At 43.8% G+C, this 14,572-nt stretch overlaps 1 protein-coding gene across 1 annotated transcript in view; it reads right to left on the reverse strand.

The window, feature by feature from the left end:
* Positions 1-1,867: 1,867 nt before the first annotated feature.
* LOC110511555 (multidrug resistance-associated protein 9) overlaps positions 1,868-14,572 on the reverse strand; it is a 122,754-nt gene continuing 110,049 nt past the window's right edge. Inside the window, exons 25-31 of the mRNA XM_036981679.1 lie at positions 10,636-10,725; positions 6,808-6,997; positions 5,952-6,111; positions 5,110-5,188; positions 4,531-4,644; positions 2,883-3,047; positions 1,868-2,347 (exon numbers count right to left, since the gene is read on the reverse strand). Coding sequence (XP_036837574.1) covers positions 2,255-2,347; positions 2,883-3,047; positions 4,531-4,644; positions 5,110-5,188; positions 5,952-6,111; positions 6,808-6,997; positions 10,636-10,725 — 891 coding nt within the window. The 3' untranslated portion in view covers positions 1,868-2,254. The remainder of the gene's footprint in view (positions 2,348-2,882; positions 3,048-4,530; positions 4,645-5,109; positions 5,189-5,951; positions 6,112-6,807; positions 6,998-10,635; positions 10,726-14,572) is intronic.

A 14,572-nucleotide genomic window follows, 5' to 3' on the forward strand; every position in this document is an offset into this window, starting at 1 on the left:
ACTGCTGTTTTGTTGTTTCATAATGGTGTTACTGCTGTTTTGTAGTGTCATAATGGTGTTACTGCTGTTTTGTAGTGTCATAATGGTGTTACTGCTGTTTTGTTGTTTCATAATGGTGTTACTGCTGTTTTGTTGTTTCATAATGGTGTTACTGCTGTTTTGTCACTTCATAATGGTGTTACTGCTGTTTTGTCACTTCATAATGGTGTTACCGCTGTTTAGTCACTTCATAATCGTGTTACTGCTGTTTTGTTGTTTCATAATGGTGTTACTGCTGTTTTGTAGTGTCATAATGGTGTTACTGCTGTTTAGTCACTTCATAATGGTGTTACTGCTGTTTTGTTGTTTCATAATGGTGTTACTGCTGTTTAGTCACTTCATAATGGTGTTACCGCTGTTTTGTCACTTCATAATGGTGTTACCGCTGTTTAGTCACTTCATAATGGTGTTACTGCTGTTTTGTTGTTTCATAATGGTGTTACTGCTGTTTTGTAGTGTCATAATGGTGTTACTGCTGTTTTGTCACTTCATAATGGTGTTACTGCTGTTTTGTAGTGTCATAATGGTGTTACTGCTGTTTTGTCACTTCATAATGGTGTTACTGCTGTTTTGTCACTTCATAATGGTGTTACTGCTGTTTTGTCACTTCATAATGGTGTTACTGCTGTTTTGTTGTTTCATAATGGTGTTACTGCTGTTTTGTTGTTTCATAATGGTGTTAGAGCTGTTTTGTTGTTTCATAATGGTGTTACTGCTGTTTTGTTGTTTCATAATGGTGTTACTGCTGTTTTGTTGTTTCATAATGGTGTTACTGCTGTTTTGTCACTTGATAATGGTGTTACTGCTGTTTTGTCACTTGATAATGGTGTTACTGCTGTTTTGTCACTTCATAATGGTGTTACTGCTGTTTTGTCACTTCATAATGGTGTTACTGCTGTTTTGTCACTTCATAATGGTGTTACTGCTGTTTTGTCACTTCATAATGGTGTTACTGCTGTTTTGTTACTTCATAATGGTGTTACTGCTGTTTTGTCACTTCATAATGGTGGTACTGCTGTTTTGTTACTTCATAATGGCGTTACTGCTGTTTTGTTGTTTCATAATGGTGTTACTTCTGTTTTGTAGTGTCATAATGGTGTTACTGTTGTTTTGTCACTTCATAATGGTGTTACTGCTGTTTTGTAGTGTCATAATGGTATTACTGTTGTTTTGTCACTTCATAATGGTGTTACTGCCTAATACAGCTTCCTTAGTCAATGCTAGCAGGACGCTAATGCCCTAGGCTTTAGGTATGCACGCGCACGTGTGTGTGTGTGTGTTTGCATATGTTTGTGTGGATAAGCGTGCGCGCAGGCACATGCACATTCATGTGTGTCCATGGAAAACAGAGAAAGCGTTGAGGGGTGGGGTGGTCCGACAATTAAGGACAGGTGGTGGGCGGAGACTTCAGATGGGGGTGTGTCCAGACATCATATGGGGGTGTGTCCAGACTTCATATGGGGGTGTGTCCAGACTTCATATGGGGGTGTGTCCAGACTGCAGATGGAGATGTGACCAGACTTCAGATGGAGATGTGTCTAGACTGCAGATGGAGGTGTGTCCAGACTACAGATGGAGGTGTGTCCAGACTACAGATGGAGGTGTGACCAGACCCATGGGGGTGTGTCCAGACTGCAGATGGAGGTGTGACCAGACTTCAGATGGAGGTGTGACCAGACTGCAGATGGAGGTGTGTCCAGACTACAGATGGAGGTGTGACCAGACTACAGATGGAGGTGTGACCAGACCCATGGGGGTGTGTCCAAACTGCAGATGGAGGTGTGACCAGACTTCAGATGGAGGTGTGACCAGACTGCAGATGGAGGTGTGTCCAGACTACAGATGGAGGTGTGACCAGACTGCAGATGGAGGTGTGACCAGACTACAGATGGAGGTGTGTCCAGACTTCAGATGGAGGTGTGACCAGACCTCAGATGGAGGTGTGTCCAGACTCATGGGGGTGTGACCAGACTACAGATTGAGGTGTGTCCAGACTCATGGGCGGGTGACTAGACTGCAGATCGAGGTGTGTTCAGACTGCAGATGGAGGTGTGTCCAGACCTGGGCCAGACTCATGGGGGTGTGTCCAGACTGCTGATGGGGGTGTGTCCAGACCTGGGCCAGACTCATGGGGGTGTGTCCAGACTACAGATGGGGGTGTGTCCAGACTACAGATGGGGGTGTGTCCAGACTACATATGGGGGTGTGTCCAGGCTCATGTGTTGACGGTGTTGGCTGCAGTCAGGAGAGCTGCAAACTGAGAATCTGGTCTCTGCATCAGGACCTCTGGACTGTCACACTCAACCACCTGCCAGGTGGACACAGAACACACAGAACACACACACACACACACACAGAACACACACACAGAACACACACACAGAACACACAGAACACACACACAGAACACACACACACACACAGAACACACACACAGAACACACACACAGAACACACACACAACACACAGAACACAAACACAGAACACACACACGCACAGAACACACAGAACACACACACACAGAATACACACACAGAACACACAGAACACACACACAGAACACACAGAACACACAGAACACACACACACATATATCTCAGTTCATTTATACATCAGTGTATCTCCTCTCAGTCTATCAATATTCACCAATGTTTAGTTTGTTTTGAAACCTGTCTGTCTGTCTGTCCGTCTGTGTGTGTGTGTGTGTGTGTGTGTGTGTGTGTCTGTGTGTGTCTGCGTGTGTGTGTCTGTGTGTGTGTGTGTGTCTGTGTGTGTCCGTGTGTGTGTGTGTGTGTGTCTGTGTGTGTGTGTGTGTGTGTGTGTGTGTGTGTGTATAGCCTACCCTTCCGGCGTCCATGACCAGTATACGATCTGACTCCAGGACAGTGTTAATGCGGTGAGCGATAGTGAGCATGGTACAGTCCTGGAACGCGTCTCTGATGGTGTGCTGGATCAGAGAGTCCGTCTCTGAGTCGATCGACGCCGTCGCCTCGTCCAACAAGATGATCTGAGAAAGAGGAGGAGAGACCAGGCTAATGTGTCATTCAGGTTACTAGGATACCAGCCGTGTAGTCTTGAAAGAGGAGGAGAGACCAGGCTAACGTGTCATTCAGGTTACTAGGATACCAGCCGTGTAGTCTTGAAAGAGGAGGAGAGACCAGGCTAACGTGTCATTCAGGTTACTAGGATACCAGCTGTGTAGTCTTGAAAGAACAGGAGAGACCAGGCTAACGTGTCATTCAGGTTACTAGGATACCAGCTGTGTAGTCTTGAAAGAGGAGGAGAGACCAGGCTAACGTGTCGTTCAGGTTACTAGGATACCAGCTGTGTTGTCTTGAAAGAGGAGGAGAGACCAGGCTAACGTGTCGTTCAGGTTACTAGGATACCAGCTGTGTAGTCTTGAAAGAGGAGGAGAGACCAGGCTAATGTGTCATTCAGGTTACTAGGATACCAGCTGTGTAGTCTTGAAAGAGGAGGAGAGACCAGGCTAACGTGTCGTTCAGGTTACTAGGATACCAGCTGTGTATTCTTGAAAGAGGAGGAGAGACCAGGCTAACGTGTCATTCAGGTTACTAGGATACCAGCTGTGTAGTCTTGAAAGAGGAGGAGAGACCAGGCTAACGTGTCATTCAGGTTACTAGGATACCAGCTGTGTAGTCTTGAAAGAGGAGGAGAGACCAGGCTAACGTGTCATTCAGGTTACTAGGATACCAGCTGTGTAGTCTTGAAAGAGGAGGAGAGACCAGGCTAACGTGTCGTTCAGGTTACTAGGATACCAGCTGTGTAGTCTTGAAAGAGGAGGAGAGACCAGGCTAACTTGTCATTTAGGTTACTAGGATACCAGCTGTGTAGTCTTGAAAGAGGAGGAGAGACCAGGCTAACGTGTCGTTCAGGTTACTAGGATACCAGCTGTGTAGTCTTGAAAGAGGAGGAGAGACCAGGCTAACGTGTCATTCAGGTTACTAGGATACCAGCTGTGTAGTCTTGAAAGAGGAGGAGAGACCAGGCTAACGTGTCATTCAGGTTACTAGGATACCAGCTGTGTAGTCTTGAAAGAGGAGGAGAGACCAGGCTAACGTGTCGTTTAGGTTACTAGGATACCAGCTGTGTAGTCTTGAAAGAGGAGGAGAGACCAGGCTAACGTGTCATTCAGGTTACTAGGATACCAGCTGTGTAGTCTTGAAAGAGGAGGAGAGACCAGGCTAACGTGTCATTCAGGTTACTAGGATACCAGCTGTGTAGTCTTGAAAGAGGAGGAGAGATCAGGCTAACGTGTCGTTCAGGTTACTAGGATACCAGCTGTGTAGTCTCGCAACGCCATCCTTCCAGGTCTGGAAGAGGCTTGGAAATCGAGGCTAGGTAACTATGTCAATTAGGTAGTAAATACCTGGTCATTTCTGGACCGTAAAATCCATTTTCCTGGGATACGGTACGGCTAGCTGTATGTACATCGTATGTTGCTGTAAGAGGAGATCTTTCTGTGAGCTGACCTTGGAGTTTCGTAGCAGTGCTCTGGCCATACACATCAGCTGTCTCTCTCCTACAGAGAAGTTCTCTCCATTTTCCACTACCTCCGACTGCAGCTTCTCAGGGAGACTGGAGATCTGAGACACACAGAGGGACGTGGCGTTGTCGGTATCATCATGAACGTGATGGTCAACATCGTCATCATCGTCATCATCATCACCACCACCATCATCATCACCACCAACATCATCACCATCACCACCATCATCATCATCACCACCATCATTATAACCATCATTATCATCATCGCCATCATAACCAACATTAGCATTATCATCAACTTTATCACTGTCATCATCACCATTATCATAATCACCATGATCATCACCACCATAATCATCACCATCATAATCACCACCATCATAATCACCATGATCATCAGACAACAGACAGTAAACCAGGTTCCCATAGAGTCAGACAACCTACAGTAAACCAGGTCCCCATAGAGTCAGACAACCTACAGTAAACCAGGTCCCCATAGAGTCAGACAACCTACAGTAAATCAGGCCTCATGTAATGGTCCCCATAGAGGCTGTACGTACTGTGTGTTTCATGAAGGTCTTATCCAGAGCAGACCAGATGTCCTCATCACTATAGTTGTTGAAAGGATCCAGATTATACCTGCAGCAGGGGAACAAGTCACATTGTAGAGACACAGTAATACAGGTTGACAGAGAGGTCATACCTGGAGAAACTAGTCCTGAACCCAGTCAGGTAGAGACACAGTAATGCAGGCTGACAGAGAGGTCATATCTGGAGAAACTAGTCCTGAACCCAGTCAGATAGAGACACAGTAATACAGGTTGACAGAGAGGTCATACCTGGAGAAACTAGTCCTGAACCCAGTCAGATAGAGACACAGTAATACAGGTTGACAGAGAGGTCATACCTGGAGAAACTAGTCCTGAACCCAGTGAGATAGAGACACAGTAATACAGGTTGACAGAGTGGTCATACCTGGAGAAACTAGTCCTGAATCCAGTCAGGTAGAGACACATACAGGCTGACAGAGAGGTCACACCTGGAGAAACTAGTCCTTAACCCAGTGAGATAGAGACACAGTAATACAGGTTGACAGAGAGGTCATACCTGGAGAAACTAGTCCTGAACCCAGTCAGATAGAGATACATACAGGTTGACAGAGAGGTCATACCTGGAGAAACTAGTCCTGAACCAGTGGTATTACCTGGTCTATGCAGTCTGTTTCTATAGGTGACTAGTGTACTGTGTAGACAGTGGTATTACCTGGTCTATGCAGTCTGTTTCTATAGGTGACTAGTGTACTGTGTAGACAGTGGTATTACCTGGTCTATGCAGTCTGTTTCTATAGGTGACTAGTGTACTGTGTAGCAGTCTGTGTCTGTGTAACAGACAGTGCTATTACCTGACTGTGCCGATGAATAGGACAGGGTCCTGGGGGATGACTGATAGTTTACTGCGGAGGTCCTCCAGGCCGATAGCGCTGGTGTCCACCCCATCTATGAAGATAGTCCCTGCAGCTGGTTCCACCAGGCGGAACAGGGCCACTCCTAAAGAAGACTTCCCTGTTGGGTGACATATAATATCCAGGCTATGTACAGCACATCCAGGTTATATACAACACATCCAGGTTATATACAGGTTATATACTGAAAAATAGCTGTGCAGTGACGCTCCCCATACAACCTGACAGAGTTTGAGAGGATCTGCAGAGAACAATGGGAGAAACTCCCCAAATACAGGTGTGCCAAGTTTGTAGCGTCATACCCAAGAAGACTCCAGGCTGGAATCTCTGCCAAAGGTGCTTCAACAAAGTACTGAGTAAAGGGTCTGAATACTTATGGAAATGTGATATTTCAGTGTTTTACTATTAATACATTTGCAAAAATGTCTAAAAACCTGTTTTTCCTTTGTAATTCTAGAGTATTGTGATGTCATTAAGGGGTATTGTGATGTCATTAAGGGGCATTGTGATGTCATTATGGAGTATTGTGTGTAGATTGGTCAGGGGAAAAAAAACAATTTAATCCATTTTTAGAACAAGGTTGTAATGTAACAAAATGTGGTCTGAATACTTTCCAAATGCCACTATATATCGCAATGACAATGTTCACTGTGGTGTTTCATGTTAACATTATGACAGTGAGTAGGTGGTCTAAACTGAGGCCTTATCTGTGAAATACAGTTAGCCACCAGCAGCAGGCAAAGACACATAGTACAGACAAGTTCAACTCTGACAATGAGTTGGACTGAGGTCTTACCGGAGCCTGTCCTCCCCACGATGCCCAGCTTCTCCCTGGGCTGGATGTTGAGCTGGAGTCCGTCGAGCACGATGGGGGTGTTCGCTCTGTACCTCATCGTGTAGTCCTTAAAGGAGATGGCCCCTTTATGAGGCCAACCCTCTGGGATGAGGGCGTCTTTAACTCTCCTGGGCGCCTCAGACACACAACCCTGGACAGAAACATGATTATAACAGACAACATGGAGCCCTCAGAGACACAACCCTGGACAGAAACACGATTAAAACAGACAACATTCTGGATGCCTCAGAGACACAACCCTGGACAGAAACATGATTATAACAGACAACATTCTGGACGCCTCAGAGACACAACCCTGGACAGAAACATGATTATAACAGACAACATTCTGGATGCCTCAGAGACACAACCCTGGACAGAAACATAAACGCCTCAGACACACAACCCTGGACAGAAACATGATTATAACAGACAACATTTTGGACGCCTCAGAGACACAACCCTGGACAGAAACATGATTATAACAGACAACATTCTGGACGCCTCAGAGACACAACCCTGGACAGAAACATGATTATAACAGACAACATTTTGGACGCCTCAGAGACACAACCCTGGACAGAAACATGATTATAACAGACAACATTCTGGATGCCTCAGAGACACAACCCTGGACAGAAACATGATTATAACAGACAACATTCTGGACGCCTCAGAGACACAACCCTGGACAGAAACATGATTATAACAGACAACATTCTGGATGCCTCAGAGACACAACCCTGGACAGAAACATAAACGCCTCAGACACACAACCCTGGACAGAAACATGATTATAACAGACAACATTCTGGATGCCTCAGAGACACAACCCTGGACAGAAACATAGACGCCTCAGAGACACAACCCTGGACAGAAACATGATTATAACAGACAACATGGATGCCTCAGAGACACAACCCTTTGACAGAAACATGATTATAACAGACAACTTTCTGGATGCCTCAGAGACACAACCCTGGACAGAAACATAGACGCCTCAGAGACACAACCCTGGACAGAAACATGATTATAACAGACAACATTCTGGATGCCTCAGAGACACAACCCTGGACAGAAACATGATTATAACAGACAACATTCTGGATGCCTCAGAGACACAACCCTGGACAGAAACATGATTATAACAGACAACATTCTGGACGCCTCAGACACACAACCCTGGACAGAAACATGGACGCCTCAGAGACACAACCCTGGACAGAAACATGATTATAACAGACAACATTCTGGATGCCTCAGAGACACAACCCTGGACAGAAACATGATTATAACAGACAACATTCTGGACGCCTCAGAGACACAACCCTGGACAGAAACATAGACGCCTCAGAGACACAACCCTGGACAGAAACATGGACACCTCAGAGACACAACCCTGGACAGAAACATGATTATAACAGACAACATTCTGGATGCCTCAGAGAAACAACCCTGGACAGAAACATGATTATAACAGACAACATTTTGGACGCCTCAGAGACACAACCCTGGACAGAAACATAGACGCCTCAGAGACACAACCCTGGACAGAAACATGATTATAACAGACAACATTTTGGACGCCTCAGAGACACAACCCTGGACAGAAACATAATTATAACAGACAACATTCTGGATGCCTCAGAGACACAACCCTGGACAGAAACATGATTATAACAGACAACATGGAGCCCTCAGAGACACAACCCTGGACAGAAACATGATTATAACAGACAACATTCTGGACGCCTCAGAGACACAACCCTGGACAGAAACATGATTATAACAGACAACATTTTGGACGCCTCAGAGACACAACCCTGGACAGAAACATGATTATAACAGACAACATTCTGGATGCCTCAGAGACACAACCCTGGACAGAAACATGATTATAACAGACAACATTCTGGACGCCTCAGACACACAACCCTGGACAGAAACATGATTATAACAGACAACATTCTGGACGCCTCAGAGACACAACCCTGGACAGAAACATGGACGCCTCAGAGACACAACCCTGGACAGAAACATGGACACCTCAGAGACACAACCCTGGACAGAAACATGGACACCTCAGAGACACAACCCTGGACAGAAACATGATTATAACAGACAACATTCTGGACGCCTCAGAGACACAACCCTGGACAGAAACATGGACGCCTCAGAGACACAACCCTGGACAGAAACATGGACACCTCAGAGACACAACCCTGGACAGAAACATGGACGCCTCAGAGACACAACCCTGGACAGAAACATGATTATAACAGACAACATGGATGCCTCAGAGACACAACCCTTTGACAGAAACATGATTATAACAGACAACTTTCTGGATGCCTCAGAGACACAACCCTGGACAGAAACATAGACGCCTCAGAGACACAACCCTGGACAGAAACATGATTATAACAGACAACATTCTGGATGCCTCAGAGACACAACCCTGGACAGAAACATGATTATAACAGACAACATTCTGGATGCCTCAGAGACACAACCCTGGACAGAAACATGATTATAACAGACAACATTCTGGATGCCTCAGAGACACAACCCTGGACAGAAACATGATTATAACAGACAACATTCTGGACGCCTCAGACACACAACCCTGGACAGAAACATGGACGCCTCAGAGACACAACCCTGGACAGAAACATGATTATAACAGACAACATTCTGGATGCCTCAGAGACACAACCCTGGACAGAAACATGATTATAACAGACAACATTCTGGACGCCTCAGAGACACAACCCTGGACAGAAACATAGACGCCTCAGAGACACAACCCTGGACAGAAACATGGACACCTCAGAGACACAACCCTGGACAGAAACATGATTATAACAGACAACATTCTGGATGCCTCAGAGAAACAACCCTGGACAGAAACATGATTATAACAGACAACATTTTGGACGCCTCAGAGACACAACCCTGGACAGAAACATAGACGCCTCAGAGACACAACCCTGGACAGAAACATGATTATAACAGACAACATTTTGGACGCCTCAGAGACACAACCCTGGACAGAAACATAATTATAACAGACAACATTCTGGATGCCTCAGAGACACAACCCTGGACAGAAACATGATTATAACAGACAACATGGAGCCCTCAGAGACACAACCCTGGACAGAAACATGATTATAACAGACAACATTCTGGACGCCTCAGAGACACAACCCTGGACAGAAACATGATTATAACAGACAACATTTTGGACGCCTCAGAGACACAACCCTGGACAGAAACATGATTATAACAGACAACATTCTGGATGCCTCAGAGACACAACCCTGGACAGAAACATGATTATAACAGACAACATTCTGGACGCCTCAGACACACAACCCTGGACAGAAACATGATTATAACAGACAACATTCTGGACGCCTCAGAGACACAACCCTGGACAGAAACATGGACGCCTCAGAGACACAACCCTGGACAGAAACATGGACACCTCAGAGACACAACCCTGGACAGAAACATGGACACCTCAGAGACACAACCCTGGACAGAAACATGATTATAACAGACAACATTCTGGACGCCTCAGAGACACAACCCTGGACAGAAACATGGACGCCTCAGAGACACAACCCTGGACAGAAACATGGACACCTCAGAGACACAACCCTGGACAGAAACATGGACGCCTCAGACACAACCCTGGACAGGAGAATAACAGTGTATTAAAAGGTCATGAAGACGGTAAGACATTATTTGTGTATTCGAGTTAGAAAGTGTTGACGTTCTCACCTCGATGTACTCCTGTAGTCTCTCCACTGACAGGAACTTGGCCTCCAGCTCTGTAGACAGCCTTACAACGTACTGGAGCATACCTGTCAACTGGACAACAGATAACACAAAACACAGGCAACAAACTCCATCACAACTGGTAATCTGACAACTCTTACCTGTAGGTTTACTGTTAGAACACTAGAGGGCAGCATTGAGTCATATTGATCATTGGCAGGCCTCAAGCTCTGTCGCTCCAACTGTACTTCACTGGCAGTGAAATAGTCAATACTGGGAGCGCAATAATGAACGCAACATGGAAAGGAAGCTACATGAAACAACAGAGATACACACTACAGTTCAATAACCACGTACACTCTACCTGTATGGTGTATTAGACTCTACCTGTATGGTGTATTATACTCTACCTGTATGGTGTATTAGACTCTACCTGTATGGTATATTAGACTCTACCTGTATGGTGTATTAGACTCTACCTGTATGGTGTATTACACTCTACCTGTATGGAGTATTAGACTCTACATTAGACTCTACCTGTATGGTGTATTAGACTCTACCTGTATGGAGTATTAGACTCTATATTAGACTCTACCTGTATGGAGTATTAGACTCTACCTGTATGGAGTATTAGACTCTACCTGTATGGTGTATTAGACTCTACCTGTATGGAGTATTAGACTCTACCTGTATGGAGTATTAGACTCTACCTGTATGGAGTATTAGACTCTACCTGTATGGAGTATTAGACTCTACCTGTATGGTGTATTAGACTCTACCTGTATGGAGTATTAGACTCTACCTGTATGGAGTATTAGACTCTACCTGTATGGAGTATTAGACTCTACCTGTATGGAGTATTAGACTCTACCTGTATGGAGTATTAGACTCTACCTGTATGGAGTATTAGACTCTACCTGTATGGAGTATTAGACTCTACCTGTATGGTGTATTAGACTCTACCTGTATGGTGTATTAGACTCTACCTGTATGGTGTATTAGACTCTACCTGTATGGTGTATTAGACTCTACCTGTATGGAGTATTAGACTCTACCTGTATGGAGTATTAGACTCTACCTGTATGGAGTATTAGACTCTACCTGTATGGAGTATTAGACTCTACCTGTATGGAGTATTAGACTCTACCTGTATGGTGTATTAGACTCTACCTGTATGGTATATTAGACTCTACCTGTATGGTGTATTAGACTCTACCTGTATGGTGTATTAGACTCTACCTGTATGGAGTATTAGACTCTACCTGTATGGAGTATTAGACTCTACCTGTATGGAGTATTAGACTCTACCTGTATGGTGTATTAGACTCTACCTGTATGGTGTATTAGACTCTACCTGTATGGTGTATTAGACTCTACCTGTATGGTGTATTAGACTCTACCTGTATGGAGTATTAGACTCTACCTGTATGGAGTATTAGACTCTACCTGTATGGAGTATTAGACTCTACCTGTATGGAGTATTAGACTCTACCTGTATGGAGTATTAGACTCTACCTGTATGGTGTATTAGACTCTACCTGTATGGTATATTAGACTCTACCTGTATGGTGTATTAGACTCTACCTGTATGGTGTATTAGACTCTACCTGTATGGAGTATTAGACTCTACATTAGACTCTACCTGTATGGTGTATTAGACTCTACCTGTATGGAGTATTAGACTCTATATTAGACTCTACCTGTATGGAGTATTAGACTCTACCCGTATGGAGTATTAGACTCTACCTGTATGGTGTATTAGACTCTACCTGTATGGTGTATTAGACTCTACCTGTATGGAGTATTAGACTCTACCTGTATGGTGTATTAGACTCTACCTGTATGGTATATTAGACTCTACCTGTATGGTGTATTAGACTCTACCTGTATGGAGTATTAGACTCTACCTGTATGGTGTATTAGACTCTACCTGTATGGTGTATTAGACTCTACCTGTATGGAGTATTAGACTCTACATTAGACTCTACCTGTATGGTGTATTAGACTCTACCTGTATGGAGTATTAGACTCTATATTAGACTCTACCTGTATGGAGTATTAGACTCTACCCGTATGGAGTATTAGACTCTACCTGTATGGTGTATTAGACTCTACCTGTATGGAGTATTAGACTCTACCTGTATGGTGTATTAGACTCTACCTGTATGGTGTATTAGACTCTACCTGTATGGAGTATTAGACTCTACCTGTATGGTGTATTACACTCTACCTGTACGGTGTATTAGACTCTACCTGTATGGTGTATTAGACTCTACCTGTATGGAGTATTAGACTCTACCTGTATGGTGTATTAGACTCTACCTGTATGGAGTATTAGACTCTACCTGTATGGAGTATTAGACTCTACCTGTATGGTGTATTAGACTCTACCTGTATGGTGTATTAGACTCTACCTGTATGGTGTATTAGACTCTACCTGTATGGAGTATTAGACTCTACCTGTATGGAGTATTAGACTCTACCTGTATGGAGTATTAGACTCTACCTGTATGGTGTATTAGACTCTACCTGTATGGTGTATTAGACTCTACCTGTATGGTGTATTAGACTCTACCTGTATGGTATATTAGACTCTACCTGTATGGTGATTTAGTCTCTACCTGTATGGTGTATTAGACTCTACCTGTATGGAGTATTAGACTCTACCTGTATAGAGTATTAGACTCTACATTAGACTCTACCTGTATGGTGTATTAGACTCTACCTGTATGGAGTATTAGACTCTATATTAGACTCTACCTGTATGGAGTATTAGACTCTACCCGTAAAGAGTATTAGACTCTACCTGTATGGTGTATTAGACTCTACCTGTATGGTGATTTAGACTCTACCTGTATGGAGTATTAGACTCTACCTGTATGGTGTATTAGACTCTACCTGTATGGTGTATTAGACTCTACCTGTATGGTGTATTAGACTCTACCTATATGGAGTATTAGACTCTACCTGTATGGTGTATTAGACTCTACCTGTATGGTGTATTAGACTCTACCTGTATGGTGTATTAGACTCTACCTGTATGGTGTATTAGACTCTACCTGTATGGTGTATTAGACTCTACCTGTATGGTGTATTAGACTCTACCTGTATGGTGTATTAGACTCTACCTGTATGGTGTATTAGACTCTACATTAGACTCTACCTGTATGGTGTATTAGACTCTACCTGTATGGTGTATTAGACTCTACCTGTATGGAGTATTAGACTATACCTGTATGGAGTATTAGACTCTACCTGTATGGTGTATTAGACTCTATATTAGACTCTACCTGTATGGTGTATTAGACTCTACCTGTATGGAGTATTAGACTCTACCTGTATGGTGTATTAGACTCTACCTGTATGGTGTATTAGACTCTATATTAGACTCTACCTGTATGGTGTATTAGACTCTACCTGTATGGAGTATTAGACTCTACCTGTATGGTGTATTAGACTCTACCTGTATGGTGTATTAGACTCTACCTGTATGGTGTATTAGACTCGACCTGTATGGAGTATTAGACTCTACCTGTATGGTGTATTAGACTCTACCTGTATGGTGTATTAGACTCTATATTAGACTCTACCTGTATGGTGTATTAGACTCTACCTGTATGGAGTATTAGACTCTACCTGTATGGAGTATTAGACTCTACCTGTATGGTGTATTAGACTCTACCTGTATGGTGTATTAGACTCTATATTAGACTCTACCTGTATGGTGTATTAGACTCTACCTGTATGGTGTATTAGACTCTACCTGTATGGAGTATTAGACTCTACCTGTATGGTGTATTAGACTCTACCTGTATGGTGTATTAAACTCTATATTAGACTCTACCTGTATGGTGTATTAGACTCTACCTGTATGGTGTATTAGACTCTACCTGTATGGAGTATTAGACTCTATATTAGACTCTACCTGTATGGTGTGTTA

The sequence above is a fragment of the Oncorhynchus mykiss genome, chromosome 6, assembly GCF_013265735.2.
Source record: "Oncorhynchus mykiss isolate Arlee chromosome 6, USDA_OmykA_1.1, whole genome shotgun sequence".
In the NCBI taxonomy this organism is placed as follows: Eukaryota; Metazoa; Chordata; class Actinopteri; order Salmoniformes; family Salmonidae; genus Oncorhynchus; species Oncorhynchus mykiss.